The sequence below is a fragment of the Lontra canadensis genome, unplaced genomic scaffold (genome assembly GCF_010015895.1).
Source record: "Lontra canadensis isolate GAN:19392208 unplaced genomic scaffold, GSC_riverotter_1.0 scaffold14, whole genome shotgun sequence".
Lineage (NCBI taxonomy): Eukaryota > Metazoa > Chordata > Mammalia > Carnivora > Mustelidae > Lontra > Lontra canadensis.
The window spans coordinates 25062385-25086721 of NW_022631008.1; the positions used below are offsets into that span (position 1 = coordinate 25062385).

At 43.9% G+C, this 24337-nt stretch overlaps 1 protein-coding gene across 1 annotated transcript in view; it reads left to right on the forward strand.

The window, feature by feature from the left end:
* Positions 1-24337, forward strand: part of FOXO3 (forkhead box O3) — a 121869-nt gene that overhangs the window by 90485 nt on the left and 7047 nt on the right. Inside the window, 3 exon segments of the mRNA XM_032858266.1 lie at positions 16377-16642; positions 16644-16741; positions 16744-17809. Of these exon segments, the coding sequence (XP_032714157.1) occupies positions 16377-16642; positions 16644-16741; positions 16744-17774 (1395 nt within the window). The 3' untranslated portion in view covers positions 17775-17809.

Genomic DNA, 24337 nt, shown 5'->3' on the forward strand with positions numbered 1-24337 from the left:
AACTTCTAATTGCTTCTGAAGTTTAAGGCAGACAACTTAACTTCTAAAAATCTGGTACTTTATTGTGGTGTATTTGCTATGACTTTCAATGCTGAAGGTAGATTTCTTTGGAGATGAAGAACCTAGGAAAAGAGAGTCTGTTTAACACTGGACTTCCTGTTATATTGCAGGTGTCCACTTTATTTAGCGTGGTTTATTTCAAAAGAGAAAATGAAAGAGGAGTTCATTTCAAGAAATGAGTCTTTGTATCAGGCATCTTTAGCATTGATAAGGAGAATTGGTTGTGCTGTTAACACTTCCAAGTTGTCTTCTTATATGAACGCATATGAGTTCATATTTTTATGTATTTTCTTTCCAAGAAATATTTAATAATCATCACTAAACATAGTACTGCATAAAACAGAACTATCAGGAAGAATGACAGAAAAACTAGAAGGCTTTTTTAATGTGCAAATGGTATCTGAATATTAAACTTTTATTTTTTTCTATATTTAGACCTCATATATAGATAAAGTAAAACCTGTTTCGCTATAGTAAGAATACTGCACTGTAGCTTAAATTGGTGTTTTTTTAAATGATGCCTTTGCCAAGTTCTTTTGGCAGCTGCTCTAGACTGAAAGTACTAGAAATTGATTACTTGCAAGTTGTTGCTAATAGTTTCTTTTTTTATGCAGCCCTTGTCACCCAGCCCAGGCCAGGGTCCCTGTGAAATGTTAGTATCTGCGGTGACTGTGTGGGGGACCTGTTGCCCAAGTAGAGTGAGTTGGCTCTAATTTACTCCTGGACGTCTGCATTCTTTTCCATGTCTGTCCACAAATAGCGTCACAGCAAATTAATGTAATTTTCTGATTGATGTAAAGGGTAACCAAAGAAAGCTTGTTGTGTTTGGTGGCCAAAATACCACACAGTGCGAGCACAGTAGAACTGCTGGCCCATTTTATAGCACTCTAATTGATAATTATTTCTCAAAGAGCACATTATTTGGCCGTGTGGCAACAATTCAGTATTATTCCAGAGGCACTGGACGTGTAGGTGCATGTGAACACTGTAGTAAATACATGTCTTCTTTTGCCAAGAATGGAAGTAGGTTATCCAAGAGGAAAGGGAAGGGAAAAGAAAATATCAATTTCCTATGTACCAGAACAGGCCTGGCTTAAATCACTTCATTAAAAAACTGTAGAGCATGAAATCTTGTAAAGTTTTTGTATTTAGTAGTAGAGACTTCTGGTTTATTTTTAATAAGCTAGAAAATTAACTCTCTTCTGGAAACTTGGAGAAAATATATATGCATGTGTTTGCTTTGGTTCATGGGCACTGCCTAGTCCATCTTCTTTTCTGCAGATACAAAGCTGCTGAATACTTTCAGAGGAATGAAGAAAATGGGTAAGGGAGAGCTAAAATGGCAAGAGGGAATCCTGGGTTTCAGGATTTTTATCCTGGATAATCCTGGGTAACAGGATGACCTGTAATAATGACAAATTCACTGTTGGAGAAAGGCCTTACAGCATTTTCATCAGGGTTAAATTTGGAGCAGCCCATAGACAAGTTAAGGGACTAAGGAGAGGCTCTTCCCTCCAAGAATGACCAGGGGCTCCGAAATAGAGCTCTGGACCCTGTGGAAACCCCACAGATGTTACCTAGAGGACTGCTTCGCAGTGGGGCAGTCGGTTGTCAGGGAGGTGGGGAGGGCGTATGTGACGTGTCCTGCTCCGGGTCTGGTCGAGGAAGGCAGGGAAAGGAAGGGCACTCAGCTCTGCTCTTCACAAGCAAACAGCAGCGTCGAGCAACAGCTGAGAAGGATGGTGACCTGATGCGGGAGAAACCCCGCAGTGTGACTGTGTCTGGGGAGCTGCTCTTTTATTAATGGTCTGTTTTCCTAAAGCCTTATGGGTCCTCAGCAGAACCGGATCAGAATACTCAAAATGCTGGAGCCGTGCGTGTCTGCCTCTCCTACCTGTGACTTCGTTTTCCTTCTTCATCCGCTTGTCTGGTGTTCCTTCTCTTTTATGTAGGGGTAGAGAAGGAGGTTAGCTACAGATGAATTGCCGAGTTGCTTCTTTTGCATTGACCCCACTGGTCGTGAGACTGTTGGGTCAGAAGCCAAGGAATCGCTTACTCATGCCCCGCACAGCAAGCACACGAGCAGCCGCCGATGTTGCGTCCGCTTCCTCTTTGTCCCAGAGTCCCACAGGAGTGACACAGATGCGCCCGGGTTCGTGCCGTGCTTGTGGCGGGTTCTGTTAACAGGAGGGGACCCCTGAGTTTGGGGATCCTGTATCTTTCCTAATGGGCAGTAAGTATATCTGTATGTTGCTCTTTTGTTCTGGAGGAAAACTCACTATCTTTCAGGATTATTCACTGTGCAAATGCAGACGCACTAGAAATACCAGAGGGCCATTAGTACTTGGCCTGCGAGACACGCAGAAACACCAGAGACTCCTGGAGAATTGTTTCTCATCTTGGATTTATTAACCCTATAAGAAACTTGTGGGAATTCTGTTTCTGTCCACAAATTAACATCAGGACTCAGCTATCTTTCTCTCTTGGGAAGACTACTGAGGTCGCGGCTGTTTGAAAGAACCTGATGAACTTGTTTCTGGAGAAAACTTAATACCCGGTGATACTGCTCCACATAATGCCTCAGAGAGTTGGAAGTGCATTATTTGAAGCTGCCTTTGAACCTGAAAATAGCTCAGCAACATCTGTCCTTGTGTATTTTTCTTCACTTGTCTTAATTTGAAGGGATCAATCTCAGTGATCCCTGTACGTACAATGATTATTTTTGCTTTAGGGGAAGATCTAGTACCTACTCGTGCTATGAGCTCACACACATATTTCCTATTAGCAAACGAACGACTTGACTAAGGGGAGAGAATTGGAAACTTCAGGGAGCCCCGGTAATGGGCTCCAGGAAGTTGAGGAGAAAAATCTGTGGACTAAACTGGCCAAGCCAGACTCAACCCAGGAGGCTGTTATGAGGCTAAGAAAGTGTCCTGTGTCCTCAAGAATGGCCTTGGAATCACAGACAGCTGGTATTCAGGGAGCCCTGTGACTCTGCTGGGTGAAGTGTGGGCTCACCCCCTGATTCTCCACCATACTCAGTCTATTATGGGCCTATCCTTGCCAGTTAATATTATCCCTCCTGCACTTTAGGTGATAAGACTGATGCTTCTGTTTCCAGTGTTTTAAGTGCTTTCAAGCTCACCTCCACACATGAAGTACATTAGAGCCAAGTACGTATTAATACAAAAGGACTATGGTCCTGTCATAGCCTTTAGAAAAACTGTGATTTATCCCATGTACATTCAGCCTTTTTTTTTTTTTAAGATTTTATTTATTTGACAGACAGAGATCACAAGTAGGCAGAGAGGCAGGCAGAGAGAGAGAGAGAGGAGGAAGCAGGCTCCCTGCTGAGCAGAGAGCCCAATGCGGGACTCGATCCCAGGACTCTGAGATCATGACCTGAGCCGAAGGCAGAGGCTTAACCCACTGAGCCACCCAGGCGCCCACATTCAGCCTTTTTATTCCTAATGGTTGGGAGAGTAATGCTGATACTAACTTGTACATTGAGGAACATCTTAGATTTTGAGTCAAATGCATGAGTATCTAAATGTTTTTTTCCCCCAGAGCAGTGGAATGAATGCCTGGTTCCTTAGTTGATGGAAGTGTTCTCTCTTTATTTGCTCCTTTTTTGTGGGCTTTTGAGCTGTGTGGTGCTCATCTGTATGTGTCGCTGGCACCCAGCAGTATCTGGAAGGAGTAGTTGATTCACTTGGTGTTTAGCAATGTCATTACATCGGTCATCAGCCCCTTCTGCATCCTGTGGTTTTAAACAAGAAGAAATCTTGCAAGACCAGTACACCGAAATGTGGCACATACAGGTGAGGTTAGAGGGTAGAGAAAGCCGTTCCTCAGGAGGCTCCTTTTCAGCTGAATTTCATTAGGGTGTGGAAGGGAGAGAGGAGAGTACTGTAGGCCTGAGTCATTTTTCAGAACCGACTGCTGTGCTCTTTGTTCCTACAAAGAGAAAGTCGATCAGTTGTTTTCTTTGCAGTAGCCAACAGAGGTAACTCTGCTGTGTGGCATTGACTTTTTTTTGTCTTCAGCTTTTTACCATTATCATCTTGATTTTTGATGACTGTTAGAATAATGAACATTGACATTTGGAAGATAGCCTGCTTCCAGATGCATACACACTTGTCTGTTTTGAAAATCTGAGCCCAAACTTTCTCCTTCCCTAGCTGGAAAATGTGCCTCTACCCCTCCCAGTCTTTCCAGGGTGTGGGCCTGTGCCCACGCCCTGGCCTATATTTCAGAGCTACCCAGAAGAAATCAGTTGCCCCTGAAATCACAAGAATGGTTTTTCTGAGCCATGACATCTAAAGAGCTGGAAACAGTTGTGTTTGTATGTGTGATGCTAAAGCCAGCGAGTTTCACGTGAAGGAAGGGATTGTAAACTAAGAACAGAAAAGCAGTTTTCCTGGATTTCAGATGACAAACTGCTCAAGCTGTCTAACTCACCCACTCAGCACCTGCACAGCCATCCCTTTAATGTGCTTGCGTGCATTGTCAGTGATTGCTGTTTCTGCAGGGTTTTTTGCCAGAGGACAAATAATAAAATAGCGTGCACATACAACCTTAAAGCAGTGTTCTACCAGTTTTTGATTGAGGTTAAACAGAAGCATCCTGATCATGCTGTCAGTTGGCAGGCAAAAAACATATTTTAAAATTCACATAGATTTAAAGAAAGCTAAGCTTTTTTGGCTCTGTAATAAACTAATTACATGTTTAAAATAGTATAGAGTTGGGTCCCTGTTTCAGATTAAGCCTCGTAATGGCAAGGTCAGGACAAAGCAGACATTTGCTTGGCTTTGCCCAATGTCTCTGGCTTGAGGCCCCATAGCTTGGTGCCAGCTGTTTGAGGGCCTGAATAAGTCTGCCAAGGATGCCCAGGTAATACTCACCGGGCTCAACTTACAGGTTAGTACTCTCTGAGCACAGACGCCAGCAGACATGCCACTGAGGAAGGCCTGGATACTTAATAGCTTATGGCAGTACTCATGCTTGGTTGTTCCCTAAAATGGTGATCCCAGGTCAGGTTAGGACATGCTTATAGTGTCTCTTTTGGGCTGTATCTGAGAAGAAAGGTGTCATTTCTAAAGATGATCTGGTTTCAACAAAACTCACTTCATGGCTGGTCATTTTTTCAACTCTACCTTGCTTTCATAATCCTAGGGACCATGTGCAGAAACGTAAAGATGGGAACATGTAATTCAGTAACCTAGATTTTCTTTCTTGTTCCTTCGTGTTCCTTGGTCACCGGTGAGTGGTGCCTCTCTCCTTAGGCAGTCTGGTGATGTCAGAGGGAAACACGTGGTACAGTGGTGAGAGCTTCACTTTGGCATTAGCCTCGGGCTCAGCCACTAGCACCACCACCACAAGTTACTTAACTTTTCTGTACCTCCGTTTCCTCCTGACTGACAGGCTTGTCGTGAAAATGAAATTGAGATCAGATTTGTCCAGCACAGAGCTTTAGCCCTGGTTGATATCAAATACGTTAAGTTCTTTCAGATTACAGGTGAAATAGACTCTTAGGTTGATTTTCCGTGTTCTTGTTTTTCTTTGGATGTGCGTTGAAGATTTAGTACCAGAGTGTGTGATCTGTGGTTTTGAGTATGCCTCTGAGGGTTCTGGGCCAACTTCATCGCCAAGTAATGAGGCCCCATAGCATTCCAAGACAGGTAAGGAGTCAGCTCTTCTCCCTGGATGGACGTGAGGCCTCTGTGCCAAGCCCTTGCCCCACCACGTAGCTCACACACTGTCATTTTGCCCTTCTTAGCATCTCTTATTATAGAGAACCTTAAGTCTACTAATTAGACTGTCGTCTTGTTTTTGGAAATTGGATTGTATAATTGAAGTTAACACCCAAGGGAGAGACTTGCTACTTCACATTTTACAATGGATGCTTGCTTCCGCCTTCACTCACGTGAGGATTGCTCACTGAGCTTGTTTTATAACATTTCGAAGTATAATTCAGGTTTGTTTTGTGGCTGCTGCCCCCTTCCCACCAATTCTTTGATTAAACAGGTGTTTTTTGAGCACCTACTATATACCAGGCCCCATGCTAGATGCTAAAGCTATAATGTGGTACTGGTTGTAAAGAGTTTGATATGTGTTGGGGTAGATAGACCTCTATTCCTCCAATTGTAAGATAAGGCAGACTGAAGTTGGATGGGTGGGCCGATGGATGGACTGGTGAGTGGGTGGGTGGAAGGTACTTCCCGGGCTTTGTGCTCCCTGCATCTCATCCGTTCCGTTGGCGTGGTAATGCAGACATCGGGGCTGATGTTTCTGGGTATTACTGTTACACCTTAAGGCTGGGTGATTGGAGTTTGTCTCAGCTTGGAGCCCACTTACCAGCCGATTGAGTTCAGGCACTCCGGTTTCTCTTTGGTCCTTTGTTTCTTTCACTGTGAAGTTAAGGGTACTTGTTACTAGATGGGCTTCACGGCCCTCTCCATTTTTCCCAGTTTACTTTTTACTGAACTTCCTGCTCTGATCACTTACCTGATGGCACGAGAGGGATTAAACTCTGATGTATCCCCGAATTACGGTTGTGGATTTCCAATGCCCTTTTATTCTGTTTCCACCCACAACAAATTTTCAGACTGGAAAAATTTACGGCCTTATTTTTTTTAAATCGAAATGAAAATTATGTTAATAGTAAAACTGTGTCTGTTCTACTTTGTTCTACTTGGCAGAGTCTGTTCTGCAGTTTCATGGCTTTTAACCCTTTGAAGCATCCATTCCTTGTGGCCAGTCGTGCGTGGTCTTACCAGGGAATGTACGTAGTACGTAGTGTGTGCTTGCCAAGCCCCTCATGGGAAAGGGAAGCGGATTCAATAACATCGGGGAAGAAGTTTGGGGGAAGAGAGAGGGGGCTGCCAAATGCTTTAGCCGGCTTTCTGGGGACTGTCCTTCTGTTGACTGCGTGCCTCGGTCTGGGGAGGACGGACAGGGGGTTGGAAGCAGGAGGGTTTGTGGGGAGGGGCAGGGTGCTGCAGGGAGTGGGTGTGGGCAGAGGTTGCAAGGCTGCCAGGGTTCTCTTTGTGCCGGAAGTGCAGGTTTGGCTGTAGGGAATGGAATGTTCCCTCTTGCCCTCCAAGAACAGAAACAGCTGTGGAAGAGCTTGAAAAGATTACTAAATGAAAAAAAAATTAATATGAAAATAAAAACCACATAGAAAACCCAACAAAACTGCACTGGAGTGGTAGCTGTCTTTTTCATGCTCTTCAAGAGAACTTTCTTCTTATCTAGGATTTCTTTTTCACAGGGCGGGGTGGGTGGGGGGATGGGGGGCAGGACAGATTGTCTGCCCAGTCCTTCCTCTTCTAAGAAAAGCCTCCTGTGTCTCATTTTGCTTGGATAGAGAATGGGTTCATTATGCTGGTTATCAGATGATTGTTACTGTATTCCTTATTTTTTTAAGATTGATTGATTGATTTGCGAGAGAAAGAGCAGGAGCACACAGAGGGAGAAGCAGATTCCCTACTGAGCAGGGATCCCAACGGGAGGCTGGATCCCAAAACCCTGGGATCATGACCTGAGCTGAAGGCAGACAGTTAACCGACTGAGCCACCCTGGCGCCTCTATTTTATTCCTTCTAATGAGATACCAGGACCTGTCACTTACTGCATGAAAACTTGAAACAAATGTTAGTTTTCAAAGAGATCTCTGTGGGTAGAGGATTATTGTTAGCAAATTTAACGGAAATCTTGTTTCTAGCTGGAAGGTTAATCCTTCATCCAAGTTCCTGACAATATTTATTTTAGAACATCGTCTTTCAAAAATAAGTCCCTTAATGGTTTAAACTTAGTGTTTTAGACAAGAGTAAGAGTAGCGCTAGCCTGCAACTTGTCTCACACATCAAGGTTGATTGTGCAAACCTTTATGTGAATGTTTATTTAAGTTTTCTTCCCAGTCTGAAAGGCTTACTTGGCTATTACAGCTGGTATTCCATATCGTCAGAAGTAATAACTCTTTCTGATTTCTGATTTCTAGTCTGATGTCTGATTTCTATCCTACTTTCTGTTCCTGCTGTTGAACGACAAGTTAGCCCCAGAGAAGACAAAATCTAGTGGAAGAAGATAAGCCCTCTAAAACCTAGCCTCTCCCAGTATCGATGGGAAGAACCAGCCTCACACCTCCCCCCTCAGATGGTGGCACTGCTTGGCTCCTTACGGTGTCCACCCAGGATCCTTGCACTGACTGTAATGCTGTAGTGGTTTGCACAGTTGCGGAATGAGAAGGAATGAGAAAGAGTATGTGATTGTTATTTTTGAGGCTGAATATGTCCTCAGGGAAGTTGATTAAGTAATACTTTGCTGTATTCTCAACAGTGGGAGCTAGTAAGTACCTCACGATTGGAGTATGGCTTTTTCAGGAGAAATTTTTACCCAATCTGTCTTTTTGGCATTTTGCTTGAAGGATAGTTTGTGAAAGGGATTGTACGAGATTGCATGCTGCTTCAGGGAGGCTCCTGAAAATTACAGGGATCAGTTACTGGCCCAGCTCATCCTTTCTTCAGCCTGTATCAATTCTTAGTTTTGTACATGTCCACCTGGCTTCTTTTCTGTCCATGCCTGTCTGTGCTGGGTGGAGAAGTGGCACAGGACAGAATGAGAAGGCTATTATTGCAAGGTCCAGGACCCTTCACCCTCTCCCTTGCCTTTTTTTTTTTTTTTTTTTAAAGAAAAAAGATACCTGGATCCCAGTGGCCTGAACACTTGCTCTATTTTCCTCTACACCTATAATCCCAGCTTGAATCTCTAGCCCTAGCTCTAGCCCTTCTTTTCTAAATGGGGGCATCTTGGACTTGGACAACATCAGCTGTGCTGTGCTGCCAGATTTGGAAAGACTAGGGATCATCAGGTTGGACTTAGAGTCTCAGTCAGTGGAAATTCCAGTGATTCTCAGCTCTAATTGCACATTAGAATAATCTGGGGAGCTTTAAAAATGTACCTCTACCCCAGCCTTACCCATACTGATTGAATCAGGATCTCTAGGAGTGGGGCAGGAGTATGTAAAGCCTCCCCAGGTGATTCTAATGGGCAGCCAGGGGGAGGAATTAATCCTTAAGAGAAGTCGGGGCCTCTTCCAGAGAACTGCCTTGAAAAGAGCCTGTCATTATAAATCAAAGGCGGCTTCCCAGGCCCTCTCCTGAAGTTGTATCTTCGAGTTACTCTGCAGTGGCACACAATGCCCTGCGTCTCCCCCTGATTTGTGGTTTTCATCGGGCTTTTCACGTGACCTTTATCATCAACTGCCCAGGAGATGCATATATTAGAATTCAGGCATTTGGCAGCCTCATTCTGAATTGTCATTGCCCCCAAGTCAGAGCAGTGAGACCTACTTGAAATGCTGGCCCTGTGTGCGAGGTAGATGAGTACTGTGTCTAAAGGCAAACCTTTGCAGATTGTCCCGCTGAAATCCCTTAGAAGGACAGGTGGGTGCCTACAGGCTGCCCGGTGGGAAGCAGTGGGTCTGGCTTAGCAGCTGACAGCCGTGACCCTCCTTTTGCTGCTTCTGAGACCTCACCAAAAAAAGAGAGGGAGGGGTTGTCTTCGTAGAAAGGGTGGGCAGGAGCCTTTAAGAGTTAAATTACACAACTCCCTTTTTATTTTTAAAGTCAGTGGATTCCTTGTTGCTGTTGCTGAGAAAGATAAATTGGTACCACATGTTGCTTCCAGACAAAACCCTCTCTGTGTTCCAGGGGAAGCACATGCAGCTGGCGTCTGGGTTAGTGGACAGTCCCCACAAGGTAAACATGGGTTGGAAGAGGCTGGAGTGGACATAGGGTAGCAACAGTTAGGAAATTACCAGTCACTCCCGACTGACAGGGCACCTTTGAAATACTTTTAAGAGTTTGAAATCTTTTCCTGGAAGAAGCCGCCCTCTCACCTTTTGGCTTAAATTATACGATGCTCAGAAAACAGTAAGTGAATGTTTCTGATGTCACTGCTTCCGTATGTGGGATCTGACAGTAGAGAGCCTCTTCGTACTTGGCACTCCAGTGGGTACTAAGCATGCGTAATTGAATTTAACCTTCCCAAGGATCCTAGAGTTAGGCAGAGAGGGTAATTTTATCCTCATTTTATGAAAGGGGCAGCGAGGTTAACTTAGTTGCCCAAGGTCACTGGACAAATGTCAGAGCGAGGATTCCAGCGCAGACCTGACAGACATCAAAGCTTGTAGTCTTCCTTCAGCATCCTGCTGCTGCCGGCCCACAACCCCTCCCCCCACACTGGCCACCTTAAACTGCATGTGTGAATTACCCACTTTGTAAATTATCACTGGAGAATACTTGCTCATTTCAGGCAGCTTCTCTCTGACACCTCATCTCATCTGTTTGGGGTCCATCTGTCTTGACAACCAGTTGGCATATATGTAGTGACCGTGTGCACTATAATATTAGCAAGAAATGTGTCTTACAGTAAAAAACTGTCTTTCAGGATAGCAGGAAAAGTAACAGATTCTGATAAGTGCCGTCATCTTTATGCTAATTTTTTTGAGGCGGGCCAAGCAAAGAAATCTCTAGGCTGTGGCCCCCAGTCAGCATGACTGTGAAATGTGAGTCCCTTGTGTGCCCTCCTTCACACATCTGCGAATACCTGCTTGAAGGATTAGGCCACTAAATGCAGATGCAATCACACAGAACGCAGGTTTGCTAGTTCTTCTACTTTTTAACTATATCTGAAGCATTTCTGCCCGGTACAGGGCTTGCTTGGGTGTAAATCATTTTGTAAAAGAGCATTGACATAAAATGGGATAAAAAGTATTCTTATCTCTGCTCTCTCTTCAGACATGTATTAGAGGTGCCTTAAGGAATTTCTAAATCTTTGGGCCAGGTTGGAGAAAAACTGGCATATTTGTCCCTGACACTCAAGTTTCTTCCTAGAAGATGTTTGCTTTCCTTTAATTCATCAGTGTCTAGATTTCTTAGGAGTGGACTTAAATAACCAGAACTCTTCACATGATTTTGGGTTGAGATTGTAGTAACTTCTTGGCTCCTTCAGTAAGTAAATGTGATGACAGAATCGCCGGCGCTCAGGTCCTGTTTGTTAGTATTTACCTTATCACGTCAGCATTGATGAAGACATACCCCTGGTACTTAAGCCAATTAACAATGGCCTGCCTCATGAGGTATTCAAAGTGTGTATAAGAAGAACCAGTCTAGTCCTGTCAAACCCATCCTCCTTTACTTTGGCTCCCAATCCCCAAACTAATGTAAAATCTTAGAAATATAGACTGGTATGATGTGTGAATTGGAAAACCATAGAATATTTTTAATGGTGGTTTTATAGTTTAAAATACACATAGTACAACGGAAACTAATTTACAGACCCTAATGTAGAGATCTTTAGAGATCTTAAATGATAGCTCATAAGAAGATTTTACAGTTGGCTTGTCTGTTTTTATAAATCCCACTTCTCTTTCTGGGGACTGCATGAGGGAGTGGTGCTTTGTAACCTTACGGAAATCATATCACCACTAACTTTTGTTACCAGGGAAGGTGTGGGGAAACATTACAGTTCTGACATTTTATTTGGCATTTATTTATTTACCTTTTCCTGCTTCCAAAATTTAGGTAGGGGAACTAGTGATTAGAATCATGACCTGTGAGGACAACCAGAATACACTCCTAGCATCTGACTTTGTTAGGCTGAGGGGACATTTGAACGGGAAATGGAAAGAGGGGCCCTCTTCATTGGCCTTCTGTCAGTGACCTATCTTCACATTATGGATTTTGTAAATGGAAAGCTGACCAGCCTGTATGGGTAGAGGCTGCTGAAATAGGGAACTGTCACGGTGGTGGTGGCAGTTTTTGTGTTGTCTTAGTAGTGTAACTGGAAAAACAGGTAACATGCCTTAGGGCATGCATTCGGCTGCTGTTAACCTCTAAAACAGGAGTCGAGCAAAGACTAGAAACTGAAGCTAATAACCTATTTAAGAAGTCAGGTTTTATTTCAGTATTTAAGGGCAGTTAACATTGTTTTTATGGTGGCCACTGTGCTCTTCCTGGAGTGAATGCCGCTAAAGCCATTTAGAGAACAAGTATGGACATGGGCAGTGTGAGCCTTCACTTACAGATGGGTTCTTCTGAAAGAACTTCCTTAAAAAAAATTTAGGAAAGACCCATCAAATTAGTATCTCTACTTCATAAACAAAGTTATAGTAATAAAGTTGTGTGGTTTTTTTTTTCTTTGTTGGGAAGGAATCTTTTTTTTTTTTTTTTTTTTTTTTTTTTTTTTTTTTTTTTTAAGAGAGAGAGAGAGCAGGGGCTTGGGGAGCAGAGGGAGAGAGAATCCTAAGCAGGCACCACACCCCGCGCAGAGCCCAGACACAGGGCTCCATCTCACAACCCTGAGATCCTGACCTGAGCCGAAATCAAGAGTCTTGTCGCTTAACTGATTGAACCACCCAAGCACCCCCAAAAGGAAGCTTTTTCTCTGAGCAGAATAAATTTGTGCCTTTTTTTTTAATTAAAGATTTTATTTATTTATTTGACAGACAGACATCACAAGTAGGCAGAGAGGCAGGCAGAGAGAGAGGGGGAAGCAGGCTCCCCTCTGAGCAGAGAGCCTGACGTGGGGCTCGATCCCAAGACCCTGGGATCATGACCTGAGCCGAAGGCAGAGGCTTTAACCCACTGAGCCACCCAGGCGCCCCTAAATTTGTGCCTCTTATATCCTTCTTTCTTAAAGGTTTCTTTAAGTGTTGGCACGAATAGCTCAAACAATGACTTCAAAATAATTTGGTGACAAAGCTGTGGAAAGTTATAATAAAAGCTTTGGAGTTTGGAAAACAGATTTCACTTGGGGTTATAAGGAGACTAGCTGCGTGACCTTGAGTAAGTTACCTAATATCTCTCAGCCTGAGCGTTCATATTTCCGACGAGAGCACTGATACCAACTTTGCAGGTTTATTATGAGGACTAGAGACCATGGATCTGAAAGTTATGGCCCAGTAATTGTCAGTGTTCTAATCAGGCAGGCTCTCATTTCTTACCCCTTGAGATCAGGGACCTGGGTCCTGACACCCTGCAGTTCTGGCCCTAGCTGTGGGTGTTCCAGCCCCTTTACCACGTGCCCTTATAGAGGCTTAATTTCTGTCTCCAAATTTTAACCAATTGTAGCTTGTAATTTCACAAAATATTCACATACATTGAGGTTTGGAGTTGTAGTAATAGATGATCATTAGAAAATTCACATAGGGCATTTTGGAGTTCTATAAAGTGTTGCTTTTTTTTTTCTCGAAACAAAAAATACATTAAAATATATATATGTATGTGTGTGTGTATGTGTGTGTATATATATACACACACATACACACACACACACATATTGTTGGGGCACCTGGATGGCACAGTTAAATGTCCAACCATTGATTTTGGCTCAGGTCATGATTTTAGGTCCTGGGATTGAGCCCTTCGCTGGGCTCAGTATTCAGTGGGGCGTCTGCTTGAGATTCTCTCTCCCTCTCACCCTCCCCACACTTGGGTTTTCTCTCTAAAATAAATAATATCTTTTTAAAAATATGTATTGTTCCCTAAGTGCTTTTAATTTTTTAATTTTTATTTTTTTAAAGATTTTATTTATTTGGCAGCAAGAGAGCACACACACACGTGTGCGCACATATGAGCAGGGGGAGGGGCAGAGGGAGAGGGATAAGCAGACTCTGTGCTGAGCAGGGAACCCAAAATGGGAGCTCAATCCCAGGACGCTGAGATCATGGCCTGAGCCAAAGGCAGATGCTCAACCGACTGAGCCACCCAGGCACCCCTCCTAAGTGCTTTTTAAGTGGGGCAAGGGTAACACATAAGATTGGTCATTGTTGATCCTAGGTTTTGGTATGAACTCTTTCCAAAATCTGGAGCCAAGTGGGCTGGCCACGGTTGCTCGTTGCTCCCACGGAATTTCAGAACCTTCCTGTTTTTTTCATCAAGAAGTTCACGTTTAAGTTTTTTATTTAATAGATATAGTCATCTGAGTACTCAGATGGTAGAACCACCTTGCAATTGCCTGCTTTTTGAAACTTTACAGTGAATTTTAAGAGAATGCTTCGTATCTGATGTATAAAGTATTTTGTTTTTTAAAGAAATGTGATTTCTGAACCATCAGCAGAGATGCCATTATTCTTTCAAAAGCCATAAGAGTAAAGGGGAATCAGAGTATATAGTCTCCAGAGCAACATTTTGTCTCATCAGATCCTCAGCATGTTCCCCTTTTTTTTTCTCTCAAATGTGTCTTTATGGCCATCACGGAAATGCCAACATACAACCCATGATTGTAAATGCTCATTGCCCAACCAGAGCTGTAGGCCCTCCTTGCATGGGAACTTATACATGGGAAATACTGAGTATTTTGGGTTATTTACTTATGGTAAAATCCCGCTGACTTTCTGTGTTTTAAAAACATTCTGGGAGAACACATGTATTTGCATTTTCTACATAAATACAGTTGGTGATTGCCAATTTTTTAAAAACTATGGTAACTTTTAGGATTGTTTGTATTTAATACACAGCATCAAGCAATACCTTTTGTCCTTAACTTGCAAATAAAAACTCATCTGGCCTGTAGGTGCTGTTGCAGATGTGGGGGATGCCATCAGCTCCTCTCTTTGACTGCACATGAGGCATTTTATGGGTTAGAATGAGCTCTCTCATCACGGACTCTGTGTTTTATAATAGCAGTGAGAACACCCTGACTTGGTAGCATGACCGGTTCCTGAAGTATATTATCCTGTATCATTCTTACATCATCCCTGTCAGGAGGGATAGTTTGGATGTTATTATGGCTATAATGAAGGTAGAGAAGTAAAGTTGTTGCAGACAGGTTAAATGATTTGCTCGAGGTCACATGGTTGATCAGTGACGGAGATAGGACTGGATCTGGGTCATCCCAGCCAACCAGACTTATCTACCAAGCCAAGAGGAGCATCTTGCAAGATGGCTGCAGTTGTTAGGATTTTGAAGATATTTTGCCCTCTTTCTTTTTTTTTTTTAACCCTTTAATATAGAATAGTTTTAGGTTTACAGAAAAGTTGCAAAACTAGTACAGGGAGTTCTCATATACCCAGCATCAAATTTCCCCTATTGTTAACATCTTATCTTAATCTAAAGTTAGCTTGGTACATTTGTCACAACGAATGAGCCAATATCGATACATTATCATTAACATATTAATGATTAACATATTAATCATTGATTAATAATTAACATATTAATCAGTTATTATGTTCATTAACTGAGCATATTTTATTCAGATTTCCTTCCTCTTTACCTAACCTCCTTTTTCTGCCCAGCATCCCATCCAAGGCACACATTACATTTAATCATCATTCTTCCTTAGGTTCCTCATGGGTCTGTTTGGAGGAGTACTGAATGGGCAGGCATTTTTTTTAAATGTCCCTTCATTGGAACTTGTCTGATGTTTTTCTCATAATTAGACTGTGGTGATGGGTTTTAGAAGAAAGACTACAAAAGAGAGTGCCATTTTCATCACGTCAAGAATGCGTATTATCAGCATGACTTAGCCATATTAATGCTGACCTTGATCACCTGAGACAGTGTTTGCATCTCCCTGTAAAGTTATCTTTTCCCTTCCTTTCCATACTGTACTCTTTGGAAGGAAGTTACTATGCTCAGACCATTGCCTTGAGGGGGGAGTATCTATATAAATTATTTGGAATTGTTCTGAATGGAAGATTTGCCTATTTCTGTCAACTCTGCAAATCCTGCTCTACCATTTTTTTTCTTATGCCTGTTGGACAGGTGTGAAATTATGGCAGGAAGAGGTGGAGTCATAGAAAGGATCTGTAACAATTCACACCAGTTCTGAGTTTATCGACGTGGTTAAGAAAAGGTAGATGCTGCCTTTACAGTAGTGGAGGAGGAAAGTATGAGAGAATAAAATGAGCTCCAAGTGATTAATTACCCGTAGAGAGCCAGGGAGGTTTGTTGCAAAGTGCAGGGAGAGAGTGCTGTGGTAATTAAAGTATGAACTTCGGTATAGGAAATAGAATTATAGAAATTTAGGAATTTGGGGAAAACATCATCATTGAGCTTATACTTTCCCAGCTTCTCCTGGATATGAAACCATCTCCCACCTCCTAAATACCAAACTTGGCCATTTACAGTGTTGTCATTGAATTCCAACCTGGATGGGGGTGTCTCATCCAAATGTTTGTCTTTTTTTCTTAACCTCCAAAATTAAGGCGTGCCCCCACCCAAAACGAGTCTGATTAACTGCCTCTTCTGGGTGCCTAAGCTTTGGGCCATTTTGTCTCATGTCCTGCGTTTTCCTTTCTCTCTGCAGAACTCGATCCGACACAACCTGTCATTGCACAGCCGGTTCATGCGGGTCCAGAATGAGGGGACCGGCAAGAGCTCTTGGTGGATCATCAACCCTGATGGGGGAAAGAGTGGGAAGGCGCCCCGGCGGCGGGCTGTGTCCATGGACAACAGCAACAAGTATACCAAGAGCCGTGGCCGCGCAGCCAAGAAGAAGGCCGCCCTGCAGACAGCCCCTGAGTCAGCCGATGACAGTCCTTCCCAGCTCTCCAAGTGGCCAGGCAGCCCCACGTCACGCAGCAGCGATGAGCTGGATGCGTGGACGGACTTCCGCTCGCGCACCAATTCCAACGCCAGCACTGTCAGTGGCCGCCTGTCCCCCATCTTGGCAAGCACAGAGTTGGATGACGTCCAGGATGATGACGCACCGCTCTCCCCCATGATCTACAGCTCAGCTAGCCTCTCACCCTCTGTAAGTAAGCCATGCACTGTGGAGCTACCACGGCTGACCGACATGGCGGGCACCATGAATCTGAATGATGGGCTGTCTGACAACCTCATGGATGACCTACTGGATAACATCACGCTCCCATCGTCCCAGCCATCGCCCACTGGAGGGCTCATGCAGCGAAGCTCTAGCTTCCCGTACACCACCAAGGGCTCCGGCCTGGCTTCTCCAACTGGCTCCTTTAACAGCACGGTGTTTGGACCCTCATCTCTGAATTCCCTGCGCCAGTCTCCCATGCAGACCATCCAAGAGAACAAGCCAGCTACTTTCTCGTCCATGTCACACTATGGCAACCAGACACTCCAGGACCTGCTCACTTCAGATTCACTCAGCCACAGCGATGTCATGATGACCCAGTCAGACCCCTTGATGTCTCAGGCCAGCACCGCTGTGTCTGCCCAGAACTCCCGCCGGAACGTGATGCTTCGAAATGACCCAATGATGTCCTTTGCCGCCCAGCCTAACCAGGGGAGTTTAGTCAATCAGAACTTGCTCCACCACCAGCACCAAACCCAGGGCGCTCTCGGTGGTAGCCGTGCCTTGTCGAATTCTGTCAGCAACATGGGCTTGAGCGACTCCAGCAGTCTTGGGTCAGTTAAACACCAGCAACAGTCTCCTGTCAGCCAGTCTATGCAAACCCTCTCGGACTCTCTCTCAGGCTCCTCCTTGTACTCTGCGAGTGCAAACCTTCCCGTCATGGGCCATGAGAAGTTCCCCAGCGACTTGGACCTGGACATGTTCAATGGGAGCTTGGAATGTGACATGGAGTCCATTATCCGTAGCGAACTCATGGATGCTGATGGGTTGGATTTTAATTTTGATTCCCTCATGTCCACACAGAATGTTGTTGGTTTGAACGTGGGGAACTTCACTGGTGCTAAGCAGGCCTCATCTCAGAGCTGGGTGCCAGGCTGAAGAATCACTGAGGAAAGGGGAAGTGGGCAAAGCAGGTCAGTGCCCAGTGCTATGGCATTTGATAACAAAGTGGGAGTGATGGGCGGGGAGGCTGACTTTTATTTACTTTGAACTTTACTCCACCCTGAGAATTTGAGGACCATGGAGCACTGGTACACAGTAACGTGGCTCCCGACCGTTTCCTCTCCCAAGTCAGACAGGGCCATCAGGTGCCCCTCCCCACAATTTGCTGACAGCTCAGGAATTTTACTGCCAGTAAAGAGAACATGCACACATTTAGAGATTTTATTCTCCTTTGTATCCAGTCATTCTTTCTTACCCATGACACAGGTCTCCCTACTTGATGGATGGATGAGGATAGAATGGAAGGGGAGGAAGGGGGACCTTAGATCACATGAACGTCAAAGTTAAGGACCCAGCCAGAGGACCCATCGTCCCAGAGGACATTCTTAGCCTCCCAAGTCCAATACTGCCATTGTCGATCGTCGATGTTATGGTTTCTTCTTCTTTTTTCCAGTAAAGTAACAATTTGCAGGTACTTCTAATTTAACTGTAGAATGTATATTCTGGATTCCTTCATGCATGAGTATTTCCACCAAAAGCAAGATCTGTTAGATTCTTCACCATGGTACTAATCATCTTTATTAGTGTTTAACATCTACATGTTTAAAAGAGCAAAAGAATTAAATTGGAGACAGTTTTTACGTGAGAGAGAAAGAGGGCACTTGCTCCTATGCTTCTTGTCCCTGAAGCATAAGTGGCTGAGGTCAGGTTCCAAACAGTGACGTGGGTTGTGAATGGGAGCAGAGATTTTCTAAATTGTGGCATTTTAATAATGTTGGAACCAGAAAGATCACACAATGTGATATGATAAGAAAGACATTTTATTGGAATCAGAAATCAAGGGTTCAGTTCCACTTCTGCTACTTTCTGGCTGCTGTTAGGAATGTGTCACTTAGCCTCTGAACCTCAGTTTCCAGTTTTATGAAATGAGAATAATCGCCCTCTTGTTACTATACAGGGTTATTATAAGAATCAGATGCACTGAAGTATGTGAAAGTGCTTGGTAAAACTGCAGTGGGCTGAAATATGTACAGTTTAATTAGGTAAACATACTGACTGACACATGAATAAGCAGACAGCCCAGAGAGGTTAAGTAGTTTGCCAAAGGTCACACAGCTGGACCCAGAATCCATATTTCTTGAATGGCTTGAACTGTGATAGTTTTCTCTAATTATCTCTAGGTAGGAAAAAATAGAAAGTGCTCTGAACTGGAGCCAGTGTAGCAGATAATGCACAGGCTTGCCTTAAAATTCTCCTTAAGAAGTAAGATGAGCACTGGGGTATTCTGCTGACAGGTTTGTACCCTCAGACCCTACCCATGTTCTAGCGCTCTGTTCTGTGCCCCAGATCCTCTATTAAAAACATCTCGCAATCCACTTACACCCTTCTTTAAATGATATAAAGAGGAAATGGGATTCAAAACCATTAAAACCTGAGCCTTGTTTAACCCTCTGCCCCGGGGAAGGAATTACAAGGGTCTCCTGTGGTGAGCTCAGTGCAGCTCACTGGGTAGTTGTAGAAAGGGGAGTGTCAAGAGTGTTGTGATGCTAAGGCTTCTCAGCTTTCCCAGGCACCAGCAGGCCCCTAATGGAACCCAGACGTCTGTTTTCAGTCATTTAATAGCCCTTGAGATGGTAAAAAGACTCTAATGGAAGCTAAATAGGGTGACACGCTTGCTTGCCCGCCAGTTCAGTCTCGTACCAGCACGCAGACTGGTGAAGACTGGCCTGGAGAAAGGTAGATATTTGGCTTTTAGAAGAATAAATAGTTTGTCTTCCTTTAAGAAGTGGAATGTGATTGTGGCTTCTAATGACACAAGTAAGTTTTAATTTTGGTGTAGTTGTGAGGAGGCCACTTTCTAATTCATTGAGAAGAGGTAGTTCAGAAGAAAACGTACTGTCAGTTCTTGCCTATTTTTTCAAGTGTAGTTGAATAGCAGACCTTTCTTGTGTATGTATTATTCTAAAAGTTTGTATAAAAATATTTTGAGGGAGGTGGCTCAGTGGGTTAAGCCTCTGCCTTCGTCTTGGGTCATGATCTCAGGGTCCTGGGATCGAACCCCCCCCCCCCAATCGGGGCTCTCTGCTCGACGGGGAGCCTGCTTCCCCCCCCTCTCTGCCTGTCTCTCTGCCTACTTGTGATTGCTCTCTCTCTATCAAATAAATAAATAAAATCTTTAAAAAAATATTTTGAGGGAAATGTAAATATATTTTAAAAGCATATTTAATGAATTATTATTTGGATGATAAAGAACTACTTTGGGGATAATATGTTTTGTTATTTTGTCCTAACCATAGGGTCATTTAGTCACCTTTTTCTCTGAACATTTTGGGGAGATTGTTTTGAGAAGATATTTCTTCATTTAAGAATGAAAAGTCACCAGATTTCAAAATTTCTCAAAGGTAAATCAGCTCAGTGTGATCAGAGCAAGAGAGGAAACATCCTAAAGACAACGGGGGCTTTGAGAGAGTCTGGTTTCTGAGTTTAGGATTTCCATATTGCTTTGGAATGAATTGCTTATCTAAAAAGCCAGGAACATAGATGTCCTGAAGTATATTCTTTAGTTTTAAACCTGTGACTCTCCTGAATTCACAAAACAGGCCTGAAGTCACCACCTCAGACCTCCCTTCTCCCAAATTAAGCACCCCAGCTTCCCAAGACTTGTTCTATAATGACTTTTTTGGTAAAGCTTTTTTCCTTCCTTCCTTCCTTTTTCTTTTTTTTTAAACTAGTAGTCGTGGTATTCTCCAGACTCCCTCCCTGGCTTAACAGGAAGGTCATGTGACCCTAAATTAGAGCCCCTTAGTTGTGGAGTTAATGGAGCAGCTCTGTCCAGTTGACAGACCATCTTGCTAGAGAGCTGTGGAGAGGTGCTTCTCTGGAGGGCTGGGTGTTTCACACACGTCATTCATCTTAGACCATGTGTAAAATCCTTTGACCTATGGGTCCATCTGGAAAAGAAAAAAAATAACCATCCCTTTTTATGAGAGACAGCTACTGGGGTGTGAAGGGCACTGTCTTCTCTCATAAAGCTTGGTGCACGTCCTTTCAGATTGGCAGCAGAGATGTCTGTGAGCCAGTGTGGTGGTTGTAAGGCTGAGCTTCTGGGTCTGATGTGTGTCTCCTCAGAGTGTAGGCAGCCTCAGCCTCGCTGTCATTTTGAGGTCAAAAGATGCCTAAGTTCTCAAGCTCTTTCATTTATCTTCATCTTTTGGCATTTGGAGACCCCATTAGGGAGCAGCCCCATACTTAGTTTTAAAATACTTTGCAATAAAGATTGGAAAACATCAACCAGAAAAGGCCCAGCTGGAGAGCAGAGGGGTAGTTTTCTCCCTGCCTCTGCCACATCACCAGTGACTCTCGCAATAGTAGGTTTGTCATTTGCCAGATGAGGATAGAATCATAGTTTCAGAAGTGCATAGTAGATGTAATTGTAAACCCGAAACCTAACATTCTGTCTGTGAAGTGGCCCTGGTAAGAGGTACGTGGTGATACAGAACTCTACAGAAACCGTGGGATATGGATGTGGACACGGCAGGTCCTGGTGTTGGAGCCCGTTTAGGTTTTGTTGAGGCTGCTGTCCGAAAGGAGGCACGTTTCTGATTCCTGTTGAACGGATATCTGAATGCTGTGATTCTCTTACGCATTCGTGTTGGGGAATAGGATTAATTCCAACCGAATAGGCAAAGTAGGCTATTTGTGTCATGCTTTTTTCCCCTTAAGGTAGCTACTTCTCTGTTAGGCAGTGTAACGTATGATGAACACAAATCCGTGAGTATTGCATGGAGAACACACTCTGTTATGTGCACTTGGGGCTCTAGTCTAGTTTGTGGTCACAATATGTTCATCTTGAGAATTATGCATCTGCAGGATCTTTATTCTTACCTCAAAAAACCTGAAGTCTGAACTGTCATTCATTGAGAGAATGGCTGTCTGGATCTTTTTAGTGTTGACAACAGTAAAGGAAAATTTACACAGCTGTGAAAAGGCATTTTCTATGCAGAGCCTGGTTACACTCCATACATACATTCTTTTCCCTAGAAAACACTGGTATTGATGCTGCCCTCTGGGGCACAGGGACAGAGCCTTGAGTGACTGTCACTTTAAACAGTTGCATTTATAGATGACTTTCTGGAAGGTTTCTTTGGCCACAGAGCTGACGTGGAACGTGAATAAATGGGGTGAAAATCACCTGAATTACTCCTGGAAACCCTTGTAAATTCTAAGCTCCCATTAGATGCTTCTTTTCCCAGGGTTCCTAATGCTCACTCTTCAACATCTCCTAAGTAACGTTTTCTTAAGTACAGTCTCTCCCCAGGTGACACCTGTGCTTCTCACGGCTTCCCTTTCTTCATAGAGACTGGAGAAGGGGCTTGTCGGGACCTGCCTCTGTGCTGTTGCTGGAGAGAAGGGCCAGGGTTCTGCCTTGTTCCTGGGGCAGGTAGAGGGATGTTTGCAGACTTTCTCTTCCCAACTTGGAGATTCAGGTTTTAACGCTGGATTTTTCATTCCAAGATGGAGATTCCCCACCTTGTAAGAGACATCATCCACTTCACGCTGGTTTTGTGAATGTGTTCATTTGATGTAAGAACATTGCTCTCCCGCATCTTCCAAATTGTTTTGAAGTTTAAAGTTCCAAAAACTAAAATGAATTAAAGTTTTGTTTTGAAAATTAGTGTGACACTTCTGATAGTTAGAGGTCCCATAAGTCAGTGTTTCTCAAAGTGTTCCACAGAATACTGGAGCCTCAAGACATTCATGGATATTAAGTAGAAAATGCATTCTGTGGTCAAATAGGTTTGAGGAATATGATGTTTAAGTGAATTAGAGTTGTTGCCAGATGAGCTACAAAGAGCTTTGAAAGTTAATATATGTTATGAACCTTCTAGGATAGGGTTGCAGTGTTTCCTAAATTTATTTGCTATCTTGAGCCAAATCCTTTTTCTTCAAGAAGCCATAGGACCCATGTTCTAAGGAAACCCCTAAAGACATGAGCCAGCCACCCAGTTTAGCTCATTGTCCCTGGGGTTCTGCTGTGGTGGGAACCGTGGATTTAAAAACCTCCCCTACAACTCACTGCAAGTTAAGTATCACCTGTGGTACGGCAGAGGAGCTGTGGGATTTGTAGCAGAAGGCTGCCATCTGCGTGGCCGTGTGTCAAAGTGAAGTCACTCATCTCCCTCAGTCTCCGTTCACTTATCTATGAAATGGGGTTGAAATGGAGACCTACCCCACAGAGCTCTTATATGGCCTAAGGGCCTTTGGCAGCTTTTTAAAAAGTTACTTAATGTTTATTGTTACTGACAGTGGCTCCAGAGTTGATACCAATAAGGGAGGAAGCCAGGCCATACGTAACACTGTTGGCAGAAAGAGCAAGTACTTTCCTAAACTAGAATGCATTTGGCTTCTTTTTTTAAAAAGGTATGGTGGTTGCCTGTTTGTGAAGCTTTGGACTCCCCCTAGAAGTCCTGGCTACCAATTTGGAGGTACCCCTGCAAGAAACTGTTTCACTCACAGGGAACTTCCGACCTAGATGGAATGAGGTTTGTGTGTGGTACCCAGAGGGTTCCCGTAGCTTCTTCAGAGGATTGCCTGAGAAGTCCCGGACACCTGGCTTTGGGTTTCCTTGGGGGTGTCTGTCAGCATCCAGTTGGACAGTAGGTAGCACTCTGCGGAGGGAGCAGCCTCCCCATGCCCCTTCTCTGCTCCCTTTCGGTATAGCCCATCCCCGCTGGTAGGGAGCCTGGAAATCTGACCCTCCCGTTCCCACTGCCAGCCCGTCCCAAGCCGCAGAGAAATAAAGAGCTGTTCTGACCCTCCTAGGGCTCTCTTGAGAGCCGGAAGTTGCCACACAATAAATAGCTTGATGCTGGCAGTGGTCTGGCTGTGGACATCCCCACCCCCTGGGGCTGGAGGTTTACCCCCTTACTGGCCAGTGTGACACAGTTTGGGATTCAGAAAATGTGGTCACTCTGCCCTTAAGATCTCTTCCAACTGTAAGTTCAGTGAAAACCCAGAGAAAATGGGCTGTTGTTCTCAGGGAGCTTTCCTCCCAAAGAAGCAGGACCAGGCTTAGAATGGGAACATGGCCCTCTCCTCTTCCTCAGTTCCCTGAGGAACTGCTGCGTGCTTGGGTGCGGGTCTTGTGCTTTGCTTCTCTTCCCCAGTGATAGATGTGGGCTGTACTCTAATTCTAGATTTCCTGGTTTTTTTTTTTAATGACCTCTTTTTGGGTAAAATATATGATATTCATTTATTAAACGATGAGAATTACTTAGTCATGGTAGCCTCCGAAGGTAATTCCAGTGTTTCCAGAGGATAAAACGTTAATTGCCAGTCTTGGCTTGATTGAAGGTTTGCATATCAGGATGTCTTCTCTCTCCCTCCTCCCCTGCCCCTCCTTCCTCTGTCTCTTTCTCTCTGATGAAAGAAGTCTGGATCATAATATTTTCTTTCTTTTCTTTTTTTTTTTTTTTTTAAGTATTCATGTCTGTGTGGAG